At 36.5% G+C, this 13,149-nt stretch overlaps 1 protein-coding gene across 5 annotated transcripts in view; it reads left to right on the top strand.

Moving 5' to 3' along the window:
• The window catches only part of gpd2 (glycerol-3-phosphate dehydrogenase 2 (mitochondrial)), a 55,051-nt gene extending 42,483 nt beyond the window's left edge, over positions 1-12,568 (top strand). For 4 of the 5 annotated variants that reach the window (XM_089133862.1, XM_089133861.1, XM_039689265.2 and 1 more), the window contains 7 exons: positions 30-205; positions 696-827; positions 3,340-3,498; positions 6,623-6,735; positions 6,823-6,901; positions 7,710-7,808; positions 10,675-12,568. In XM_089133862.1, the coding sequence (XP_088989988.1) occupies positions 30-205; positions 696-827; positions 3,340-3,498; positions 6,623-6,735; positions 6,823-6,901; positions 7,710-7,808; positions 10,675-10,800 (884 nt within the window). In that variant the 3' untranslated portion in view covers positions 10,801-12,568. The remainder of the gene's footprint in view (positions 1-29; positions 206-695; positions 828-3,339; positions 3,499-6,622; positions 6,736-6,822; positions 6,902-7,709; positions 7,809-10,674) is intronic. The other variant, XR_005625249.2, reaches the window with a different exon arrangement.
• The last annotated feature ends 581 nt before the right edge of the window (positions 12,569-13,149 follow it).

The raw sequence follows: 13,149 nt of genomic DNA, 5'->3' as shown, positions 1-13,149 counted from the left end.
ATTTAGTAATAACACTCTGTCTGCTGTAGGTGGGAAGTGGACAACCTATCGTTCCATGGCTGAGGAGACACTTGATGAGGCCATAAAGGCCCATAACCTCTCAGCCGGGCCCAGCAGGACGGTCGGTCTGATGCTGGAGGGTGGGAAGGACTGGACCCCCACCCTGTACATTCGCTTGGTTCAAGACTACGGCTTGGAAAACGAGGTGTGTTTTGAAGCCTAACTGCTTAGCATTCTGCCAGTCAGAGCTGTTTGGAGCAGGTTCAACTGCTCTATAACGCTTCAGTCCCCCATGATTCTGTGGGGAAGAGAAAGTCTGGCAAACCCTTGTTTGGAAGCGCGAGAGCTTGATGGAGCCGTAGCGCTAACATGGATGTTGTTTTGCCAGCATATTTAAAAAGGTCAGCATGCAGATATTTTTGACAGCACTTGACCTTTGGTGAGAGATATAAAAGAAGAGTTCGAATCGATGTAAACGGGGTCGTGTTTATTTGTCAGAATGCTTAACGAAGCATAAGTGTTCATAAGCTAGTTGAAGAACTACTGTATGAAGAAAACATCTCTACAGCTGGAGTAAACATGTTTAAAATCTTAGATTAACCATGGTTACAGCGGGTTTCCCACCACCAGTTACTACTAGTGGTTACAGTTATTAAAGCCCTAAGGAATAATATTTTTATTTTCTAAACTCACAGGTTGCCCAGCACTTGGCAGCCACCTACGGAGGAAGAGCGTTTGAAGTAGCTAAGATGGCCCACGTGACAGGCAAGAGATGGCCCATTCTGGGGAAACGCCTTGTTTCTGAATTTCCCTACATTGAGAGTGAGGTAAGCACTCGGAAACTCTAATTAACTTAAATATTTACTTCTGGTTCACCATTTTGCTGAACAATTCTACATAAGCAACTGTTTTCTCAGACAAGCTTTTTTTTTTATTTGAAGAGGATCCGAGCGTTCAGTTTTAAATGCAAGTTTATTTTGATCCAAAACAATCCACATTTAAAAATCTTGCAGATTATGCACTCAACCTAAAAATACATAGAAGTCTGATTTGTCTTTAAAAAAAATGTAAAAAAAAAAAAAGCTAAAGTTAAATCCCACGATTCCTTAAATTTTTAAGGTCATAAAACATCTTAAAGCTGCAATCCGTAACTTTTTTTGATTTAAAAATGATCAAAAATAAATTTTTGAGTAAGTACATAACCAGCCAGTGTTAACATATCCTGCTTGCCGTAGCTCGATTCAAAATGGTAAGCTTGTAATAATGATTTTAACTCCAGTGGTACTGGTGGATTTCCGCGGGAGATTTGAGCATGTCTTTGCGTCATTACATCACATCTGTACACATAAAGAAGTAGGCTATGTTGCGCGTGAGGATGTTGGATGATGTTTCTCACAGCCCATGCAAAAGAAGGAAAGAAAGAAAGAAAGAAAGAAAGAAAGAAAGAAAGAAAGAAAGAAAGAAAGAAAGAAAGAAAGAAAGAAAGAAAGAAAGAAAGAAAGAAAGAAAGAAAGAAAGAAAGAAAGAAAGAAAAAGAAAATAAATATCTTAAATGTAGTCCTGCAATGCTGATGTTGTTAACATTAACAGTTTGAGAACAAAGTATAATTTTGCACGGTTTGACTTTGACATGATATTATAAGCGATCGTTAGATTTAATCAGCGTGATTTACAGCATTGCTTTTTTTCCCAGTTGGTCAGAAGAACAAAAGTGGAGTGGTTTCTTACTTGTTTGAATGACAATTTAGGGTGAAAATTCTTATGTTGTTCTTGCTTCCAAAAAGTAGAATCTGTGATTCTGAATGACAGTATGCACACCGGCACTGTGACTGACAGACGCACATTCTCCTCAAAACACTGGATTCATTCGCGCTGTGCCGTGCCGTGGCACAACCCACATAAAGCTGATAATTCCGCGAATAACTGCAATTGCAGATTTCGAACAGAGGTGGCGACAAAGAGGAAAAACTGCGGACTGCAGCTTTAAATATCTTAAACGTTTCAAGAAAAGTCTTAATTACCATTTTAAAACGTCTTAAAGTTGGAAGAAAAAACAGGAATTATTAAAGGCAACGTTCTACAGGCTTGTGGTTTCAGAGCGGTTTGCATTTATTCCAAGGAATCGCTTATGATCTAATCTTAATAATCACAATATTTACTTTAAGGCTTACTTTATATATTAATAAATTGTAGATGGTTGTAAGAGTCCATATTTAATCTCCCTCATCTTTTTGAATGAGCAACTGGGAGTAGTAACATACTGATATTTCAAAATAAGAGTCCTGATGTATTTCGGGCCTGTTTAGAATTAATAGCACTGCATTATACATAAAAATCTTATTTTTCTTTCTGGAAATTATTGAAATTTTTGTAACACAATAAACTTGTATGTATCTGCCATCAGTTCAATGTAAACTACTGTGACTTCTCTCTGGGCCAAAGAAAAGACTAAAAACAACCATTTTATCACTTTAAATTTATACATTTTACTAGTATCAGCCCAATAATCTGTTTATTGTCTTTTTCAATGAAAAAGGGGTCATCGGATGCAATTTGCAAAATTCACTTTTATATGTTGTTTGCATATAAATGTGTCTTTGCAGTGTGTGGACACAACCACCATACAATGAAAAAAATCCATTCACTATCAATAATCAAGCCGTTTGGATTTTCTGAGCATTATGATGTCATATTGCTCATGCTCCACCCACGACCACTGACAGACTGTTCCCGTATTAGCATATTCCCATATTGGAACATTATTAACTCGGATATTATTATCATCAGCTTCCCTTTTCAGCCAGCAATTTTAAAATGCTACAATTGGCCTATACCAATATGATTGCCGATATATATTGCGACTGCGAGTGCATTCCACAGGTTGCCATAGCAGAGAGTGTTGGGGTGAGCAGTTGCTCATTATCATTTAAAGAGACATGCACCGAAACGGGTCACTGAACAATGCAGTTTTTGAGAAGGTAAAAAGAGAGTTATTTTACACAACCATTGAGGAATTTTAATAAAAGTATATTACAAACTTTACATGAAGACCCTAAAGTATTTTACCAACTTGTGGAAAATGGGCATCCGATGACCCCTTTAAACAAATTATTTTTGTACGAGCAAAATCCAATATGGATCCATCTCTAACTTGTATGTATTTTTATGTTAGACCATAAATAAACTTCAAAACATCTGTACACATATATATTGAATAAAACATCTCCGTATTTGCTTAGAATCTAAGATTCATGATTTTGAGAATACATGTGTTTGTTGTGTATTGAACAAGACAAGGGTATTAATTTTATTTTTGTGACGCTTTCTGTCTGGGTTTAGGTGCAGTATGCTATAAAGGAGTACGCATGTACAGCCATCGATCTGATTGCTCGTCGAACACGCCTGGGCTTTCTGAACGTTCAGGCTGCAGACGAGGCTCTGCCACGTATCGTCGAGATCATGGGCAAAGAACTGCAGTGGACCGAGGAGAAAAAGAAAGTATGTCATTTTACATCATGGTATATTTCTTTTCAGAGGCAGGCTCATCCTGCTTTTTATGTGGATTTTTTAAATGAAAATGAAAGCAGAATCCACATTAAATTCACATTAAGACTGTAAATGAATTCTAATCACAATTCAAATTTATCTGAAATTTTGTTTTGGCAATGATGTATGTATGAACTTATGTTATGTATGGAATTTATCTTCTAAATTGACTGTACAAACCTGTTACCCTCGCCTTGAACACAACTTTTTTTCCTGACCGAAAGCTAAAGGTCTCAGCCAGGTTAATTTAGGTAACAGTTAATAATAGACCTCAGCTATTGTTAGTTTGACTCTTAAATAGTCTTTTTTAACTACGAGTCTCCACTGCAGGAAAAGAACACAATTCAATTGTACATTGAACGCCCAAGCACAACACCTCTAGATGACTATGGCTATTACGTCTGTGCTCACGGGAGTGTGTGTGTGTAGTGCGTTTGTAAAAAGGTGATAGAGTTACTCAAGCTGTTGCACGTTGATCATGGGTTTCCTGTCTGATAAACAGAAGCACTAATAATAGCACCGATCATGCTGTTCGGTTCCCATGAGTTCAGCGCTCAGATCTGCTCACAATGCAGGTGCTCCACACCCATCACGCACATGAACGGACACCGACACAATGCTCTGCTGGGAGCCTGGATTCAGCGCAGGTATATCGCAGCTCTGTTTTCAGCCTGTGCATTGCAGGAACGTTCATGTTTTGAATTTCGGTTGGATTTGAATCATTTTTACTGCCTCAAACATTCTCAATCTTATCTAAAAATAAAAAAAGCTATAAAAAATGCAATTTACTTTTATATGAATAATTTCATATTCCACCCTTTATATTTGATTGATTGATTCAGAATTTAGATATTAACTCGCATTTATGAGAAAAAAGTCAGATTTGTGAGATAAAAATAGTATAGGTTTATATGTAATCTATGTAAAATGTTAAAATATTTTATGCTGTAACTTTAGGCTTAATACACCATGCCCTGTATAAACTGCACACACAGTATGTGAATATAATGTAGATCTATAGTTTACATCAAATTCATGCTTTAATATTAGACTACTCATCACAGGTGTCATCAGTCCAAGATGTACGTTTAATACTTGCAACCCATAAACATCTTCATTTAGCTTCAAAGTGCATCTTTAAAAAATGGTATTCCATAAAAAGGAAGACTTATCTTTTTTTTTTTTTTCCTTGATTCCAACATCAGGCACAACAAGACAATTTGTTTCTTTATTCTGCGGATCTCACTTATTTTCCTCCACTTGTTGCCATTATTTTTCCTCCACCATAGTTCAATGTAAGTGCACACAACTGTGACGTCTACTGCTAACGGTCTATATAGGTTTTAACTTATCCGTCCTTCTGTTACAGTCTATTTCCAAACCATGCATTATACTGTAACATGTTCACAAAATAAGCTGTACTGACGTGTGTCAGGAATATGCTCTGTTCAGTTTTAGTTCTGTTTTCCTCTTACTAGGGCTGAATCCGAAATCTTAATCTAAACCCTCTTTGGCTCCTTCACTATTCCCTACGTTAGTCCACTAATACTGTTCACTTGAATGCAAATGAGCAAGCGGACAGCCGTTGAGCGTACATCGGTTGCACACTCGTTATTGCAGTGCAATGTGGGATTTAAAAGTGCACTCAATATGGTTTCGGATACCACTACAAATGGCTGTCCTGTCAAATAACGCCCTATTTGAGGGTATAGGGGGCGATTTCGGATTTAATCTTAGTTTCCTTGTCTGTGTCAGTTACTTTGGGGCTGTTTACACAACACCATTTTCAACTAAAAACGTAAAACTTGGGTTTCCAAGTGCAAGTTTTTGAAAATGGTCTCCGTGTAAACAACAAAAACGTGAATCTCTGAAGACGATGACTTTGTGCACATGCGTGTTACTTGTTCCGTCTATAGAGTGCCTAAGTGATGACGTCACTTTGTAGGACAACTCGGAAGTTAGCGGCGCATGGGTTCCCTTGATCAAAAAGCTGAGCATTTTCCCCATAGACTTTTGGAAAATCGTAAAAAAATAAGATCTGTGTTCAACGAAGGGCTGTGACCCTTACATGTTTTGTCTATCAAGATGATCTTTACAAGTTAATCCAAAATGTATACATTTTGATGCCTATATAAAGTTTAAAAACCACAAGCAGACACAATAAAGTTTAAAAAAGCACAAACAGGTTATAACTGGTGTGTTTCATGTCATAGATCAAAACGTGAAAATATTTTGTTAGAGGTTTTGTTCACCATAGACCTTATTTCAGGCGATTTAGCAAAAACCCATTCAAAAAACCCATAGACTTTAGGGCGAGGGAACGGGATGTGCTAAAATGCTAACTGACTTCCACGTTTTGGCCTACAAAGTGATGTCATAACTTCGGCACTCACATTCTAATGGCCTGGCAGCAGAATACAGAGTTTTTAGTCGTTTTTCGCGGATCCATGTGAATGGGGATCGTTTTGACAATGGTGTCGTCTGTACAAGAAAAACTCAAAGAAAGCATATCGTTGTGTAAATGTACCCTTAGTCTGTATATGAAGAGTTCAGATGCAAAAGCCTCTAAGTGCCATTTGAAAATTTCTAGAATGATAATTTTTATCAAGCTTGTATATTTAAGTTTAGTAATTTCACTTAAATGACAATTAATAGGTAATCCTCATTGCAATTTAAGTGAAATTACTGAACTTAAATATACAAGCTTGATAAAAATGATCATTCTAGAAGAAAATTTCAAATGGCACTTAGAGGCTTTTGCTTTTGAACTCTTCATATATATATATATATATATATATACTGTTTTTTTTTTCAGTTCTTTGTCCTGTCTTGACAGTATTTACATGGTTTTGTAATTCTGTTTCTGTTCTTGAGTTTACCTTGCCAGTTAGATTTATTGAATTGTTTTTATTGATCTCCTTTGTCTTCATGCACTTTGTACAGCCACCCGTGACAACATGTGTCGCTCAAACTGTTACGATCAGACTGAAATAATCAAGGGAAATAAATAATTATCCATTGTTTATCCATTTGATCCTTTGGAAAGTTATGCACTGTGTGTTTTGTGTGTCTATAGGAAGAACTGGAGGCAGCACGGAAGTTCCTGTACCTGGAGATGGGTTATAAAGCTCGCTCTGAGCAGCTCAGCAAGACTTCAGAGATCTCACTTAATGCCCAAGAGGTGGCAAGGTGTGTATGTGTGTGTGTGAGTGTTTAAGTGTATACAAAAGCCTACATCTCCCTTTCTCCTAATATTGTGATTATTATGAATAACAGGTATAAGAAGCGCTTTTACAAATTTGATAAGGAGAGTAAAGGCTTTATCACAACACTGGATGTCCAGCAAGTTCTAGAGGTGAGTTATAATCTAAATGTAATTATAATATTTAAAAAAGTGTTAATTTTAAGCAGGCATTACTTTTTTTTAAAAACCATCTTCTACTTCTAGCTTTTTTATACTGTACATATAACATTGTTTCCCTGAAGTCCATAATGTAAGTCAAGATTTTTCGCAGTAAAAGAGTGATAATTAAATTTTTTCTTGACCATTTTTCATCCTTTGTGTGAACAGTTTTTGATATGATACCTCTTACACGATTGAATGTTAATTCTCAAACAACAAAGATAAAGAGAAAATCACTCTCTGCTCTTGACTGAATAACTTTACTAGCTTTAATAGGGTTTATAGAAGGATTATTTTAGTGTTATTTTACATTTAATTTCTTTATTTAATGTCTGGGTAGCATATCTTACCTGAATACTACTGTTAGATAACCTGACTTGAGCCTTGGTGAGCATAAGGGCCTTCTTTCAAAAACATTACAAATATTAGTGATTTTAAAATCTAGTGTATTTCTTTTGGATTATCACAGGGCCACATTTAAACTACTGTGTATTTAAACTACTAGATGACCTGTAATTGCATCTTCCGCTTTGCTTTTTTTTTTTTTTACTGTGAGCATCTGTTTCACAGGAATGCTGCTGGAGAAAATGAAGCACATGCTTGTATTTATCTCCAAAGAATACGATTTTAAATTTCTCATTAGCCTTCATTCTCTCAGCCCTCATTGTCTCTGGTTCTCACGCAACCCTTAACATTGTCGTGAAGCCTGACTCTGATGTCTCTTAGATACTGATTCTATCACTGATTTGTGTTCTTTTAGAAACTCAACATTCAGATTGATGAGAACGCCCTCCACGAGATCCTCAACGAGGTGGACCTCAACAAAAACGGACAAGTGGAACTGGATGAGTTCTTACAGGTATGAACCCTTAGAAGCCGTGATAATAGCTATTTATAGTCTACGGGTTGTCGTAGTGTCAGGATTGGTAGTTGTAGGTGTGAAATCCTCCAAAAATAAAAGTGCTTGTTATCTACATGTCAGTACATCCATGTTTTGTCAGAAGCCGACGGGTTCACAGTGATTAGTAGCTCTGAAATGTCGTACCTTCATCAGAATGAGTATGAAGTTGATCTGGTGTCTCTAGAGTTTCAGTTAATTAATAATGAGCTGGGCCATTCTGTTCTTTTTACCATTATGAAATCAACTAGTTTAATATATATGGTTCGGGTAGAAAGGTGTCAAAAGTAATAATCACCCTTTCTGGGGTTTAAACCAGTAACCTTTAAAGGGATCGTTGACCTAAAAATGAAAATTCTCTCATCGCTTACTCGCCCTCATGCCATCCCCGATGTATATTACTTTCTTTCTTCAGATAAACACAAACAAAGATTTTTAGGAAAATAATCATTCTCGGTGAGTCCATCCATATAAATGTAATGTTAGTGAATGGGTGCTGCTCGTTTGATGCTTACAAAACCACACAGAGCGATCGTGACTGTAATCAATATGACCCCCGTGGATGGACCCCCTGTTATTTAATGTGTTTTCGGATTGTTCTGCTCATGAAACACTGGAAAAATATCTTTCCAAGAAATGTCAGTTGACAAAAAACTCCCGACAATGTAAGCTGTGGAAAATTGTAAGTAATCTAGCCGCTTTATTCAGCTTTTTACAGCGGATGCCATTGGAAACACGGTAAGTCTATCCCTCACAGCCTCACTTTCATACCTGTCATGGCGCTGCTCTGAATAAGGTCTATGGTAGTAAAGTAAAATTGTTTACAAATGTGTTCGCTGCAGCTCGGTATACGCAACAATTGAAGAAATTAGAAGACATGATGTCGTAAGAGTTTTATAGTAAAAATATGGCATATCAACAGTTATCTGAAATAACGATAAGCTTAAAGCTACACTGTGTAACTCTTTTAGTTTATTCTTAGCTAAAAACACTTAGTTCTTTCAAAAATGAATGTGCTCCTTAATGTATATTTACTTCGTTCAAGTAATAAAGTATTCTCGTGAGTATAATATGCTATTGAAAATACATACGGGTAAGGGGTTCTAATGTCGGTCGCCATGTTGCCCCTCCATCTTGAAAATACATTAGTCAAAGAGGGACATACCCGTTAATTCAAGCTTCGCCTTTCGCGTTTACGTTTGAGTTAACACTCATGGACTAGGTCGAACTGGAAGCCATATTAATCTTGGACTACATTGGCCACCGTAGGAGTTAAAACGAAATCGGAATTGAGAGGAACTGAAACTGATAGTCATTGGATGGTTATATAACTTTTCACCACTAGATGGGGGTAAAAATCACACAGTGTAGCTTTAATATTCACAATAAAAAATAATATGGTCATATAGATCATAACAGGAAAGAAGTGGATTATCCTTCACCTTGTCTTTTCTTTCTGAAATGCAAGGCAAATGTTGGATCACAATAATTAGGAACCACAGTTTCCACAAATCCCTTCACTCGATTGGGATGTTCTCTTTTATTCTGGACGGCAAGGGCAGTGACTGTAACATCGAGCATATTTTGCAGTATTAAATGCGTATTTATACCGATTTCATCAGGCTCTGAAAATACTTCAAAAAGAACACAAAGAATGGCCTTCTCAGTTGCCATAGTTGCAACTCTTGCGTCATCAGAACAGGGTGTTCAACGCACCACCGTTTCCGTTTAAAAAACGTTTCGCGACTTTTTGTTGGGACTGAACACAGCCCAGGTCTCTGTTAGGACCCCAAGCAATCCCATTGGCTCAAATTACTTTTAATAGGTACTCTCTTTAGCGACTGATTACACTCTAAAAATAATAATCGCTGGGTTGTTTTAACCCAACTTTGGGTCAAATATGGACAAACTCAGCCATTGAGTTCAATTTTTTAATGACATTTTAACCCAATGTTTGGGTTTTTCCATATTTGACCCAAAGTTGGGTTAAAACAACCCAGCATTTTTAGAGTGTACAATTCCTACAAAATCATGTTTTGATAAATGCAGTTTGAACCATGTTGTAATGACAATTAATGTCTGTATTGGTTTGCTTATGTACCAGCATACCAAACAGATAACGGATTATTAGCCTGATAGCTTAGTTTATACGTACACACATTTGCACTTAACATACATGTATGATGTATCCACAATCATATTTAATGGAATGGTGTTAAATTTCCAAATATTTGTAATAAAAAGAATGTAATGGTGTTGATGTCATGACTTCACAACACGTCTACGTCACTTGTCACAACGTGATCGCTTGTATAACAGTAGATATTGATGTATAGTTTAAAAAGTTAAAGAATATTACTATTTTTCTAATGGAGCACAACTGTTTTCAACATTTTCTTGAGGTTTTTTGAGCAGCTATCAACATATTAGAATGATTTCTGAGTTGTCATGCTGAACATTCAGCTTTGACAGGAATAAATTACATTTGTAAATAAGTTACAATTTAATATTTTAAATTGTAGTATATAAATGCTAAATATTTTGTAGCAATAGTCTTTTATTCCCTATTTTGACAAATATCTGAGTGAAACTGCTTCTCAAACAAGAAAAAATGTGGGGCGGGGCTTGATTTTGTCTATTGTGAAATGATTGGATCGTTGTGGTGAATGTTAAAGAGCTATTTCAAAATCATAAAAAAGAGATCCCAAAATTTTCAGTGGAGGTGTATTTAAAATTAGTAATGGTATCAAATCTTTTTTTCAAAAATGTCTCTGTCTACCATCACCTGTTTGATTATACCTCTCTTTTTGCTCCCTGATTGGTTCAGCTCATGAGTGCGGTCCAGAGAGGCCAAATCTCTGACAGTCGTCTGGCTATCCTGATGAAGACAGTGGAGGAGGGGCTGGATCTGAGAGGACCTGTCACGGTCGACCGCAGCGGAGGCGGCTTTTGAATCCCAACTACACACCAAAAGATCCACCAGACAACAGCTCCCACCACAAAGTTGGATAAACACCAAAAAGCTCTGACCGCTGTGCCCACTCCGGTCAGATCACAAGCACATCCTCTCAAGTCTTTAACTCACCCAACCGTCTGGCTGCCTTCGACTACACTCGTTTTTTAAAAAAAAAATCTTGTAAAGCTTTTGTTTTAGCATGCTTATTTAAATATATTCGAATGAAAAAGATATTATTAGAGCGGAATATATTCTTGAAAAAGTCTATTTGAGAGTATATATTTTTTATCTAATGCATGCGGTGCCATGTTGTGTGAACCGGAAAGCATGATTGTCTTTTTAATGTTTCTCTGAGCAGCTTTATCCTGTAAGCTTTCTGTTGTGCCATTTTATTCATGCAGATTATTTACTACTAAACACAGTGAGATCCAAGGGCTCCGGGTGTCTTCTGAGGTAAATGATGCACTATATGAATTTCGCTGTTTTACACTGCACACTTTTTGTCATTGTTGTTTTTTCACTCATTTCAAGTCATTTTTCTGGTGTAAAATATTATTCAACTTCTATCATTTCCTTTTCCATAAACCTTGTCTCAAACTTTAATTAATGACATTATGTTGAATGTGTGCAATGTTATTGTGTTACTTTCTTACATTAATGTGTGCAATGTTGTTGTGTTACTTTCTTACAGTATTGTATTACAATGTTATTGTTTTACAAATTGTGCGACTGTATACAGATGAGTTATTTTTATTAGTCTTAACGGGGGTGTGTACAGTGTTTTGAGACTTTGCATTGTCTCTGGTTCAACAAGAGGGTTTTTTTAAAGACTATAATGAAATGTAATAGCACTTGTTTGAATGTTGAACGTTTTATCCCTTATTTAAATTCTTGAACAGTTGAAGCTCCACTTCAGAATGCTTCTTATAAAACCTTGCCTGTAATAGTAATTGGTTATCCATTACTTTATCCATTAATCGGTTATTATCCAAAATATTATAACTTATTGTAGAGGATAACAGGGAATGTACTTAATGTGCCTTTCTTTCTTTTCTAAAAGGGATAATTCACTCAATATAACCAGTCTGTCATTTTACTCACTCTCATGTTGTTCCAAACCTGTATGCCTTTCTTTGTTTAAAAAAAAAAAAACTAAAGATAGTTTTAAGAAACACTGAACTGTTTCTCAAAATATCTTCTTTCATGTTCCACAGAAGGAAGAAAGGCATACAGGCTTGAAACAATATAAAGGTGAGTAAACGATGGCCGATGACTATCCCTTAAAAAGACACTTAATGACGAAATGCACAGTCCGACACACACTAATAGAGTGCACTCTTTTACTTGACTATGTATTTTTGTGGTTTGTATTTTTATATTTAGATTATGTTCAGACTTTAAAAGAACTTGGATGCTTTAAGCTTGATGATTTAAAAGAAATGTTTTGTACAATGAAGCTGCTGGTTTGTTATCATCATGCAATGAACTTGTTAAGTCCATCATGATATGTTTGGGGTTTTTTTAAGCTGCAAGAACACCATAGATCTTCTAGGATCCGTGTTGTTTGTCAAGTTTGTCAGCTTTTGCATAAAAGAGCTGGAGCAGTTTTAACTAATTTATTGTTTGTCGTCGCGACAGGATGTAATTTCAGCCTGATCCCGACTGAAAGAAATTCATATCGGATGAAAAGAAAAATGTACAGTAAATCAATCTGCAAAGCCTGAAAAACACAATTCTGTTATTAAATGTATCTGGTTGCCTTCTGCATTGTTTGGACGTGCCTTTATCACGTGAGGGACTGTCATTATGCTCAGTGATTTCATATTTCTCACATAATGTTTGTGGCTGTTGAAGCATGTGATGTGTCCTTCTCACGTAAGCATACACGGTTTCCTTCACCCCAGTCATGCGTTTAATGGAAGATGTCAACTAATTGAGTCTAAAGCCACCACTATATGTCTGTAAAATAGCTGATTAATAAGTGTCTGAGCCAGGAAGGCCTTTCAGGAGCAGGGCATCTCGTCATACGCCTGCCTAATAATCCCTGTATAGACTCTTTGACGGTGAGATGAGTACGGCCCATTCCAGTGTGATCAGCACCTAGCAAAATGCAATTAAAGTAGCATCCCAGCCAGGTCTGCAGCTATGTCTAATCCTCATTTCAGATGGTGTCAGAATAGCCCTGTGAATACGATAATTACACTGCATGCATATTAAATCAAGCAGAGGTCCTGGTTAAGTACCTTAAAGGGACAGTACCCCCCAAAAAATTCAATCAAAAATGTCATTTACACACCCTCATGCTGTTCCGAATCTGTATGACTGACTTATAGATATTTTGAAGAA

The sequence above is a fragment of the Pimephales promelas genome, chromosome 8, assembly GCF_988280905.1.
Source record: "Pimephales promelas chromosome 8, fPimPro1.hap1.1, whole genome shotgun sequence".
In the NCBI taxonomy this organism is placed as follows: domain Eukaryota; kingdom Metazoa; phylum Chordata; class Actinopteri; order Cypriniformes; family Leuciscidae; genus Pimephales; species Pimephales promelas.
The sequence above is the reverse complement of the archived record's forward strand: the minus strand, read 5'-3'. Positions and strand labels throughout refer to the sequence as shown.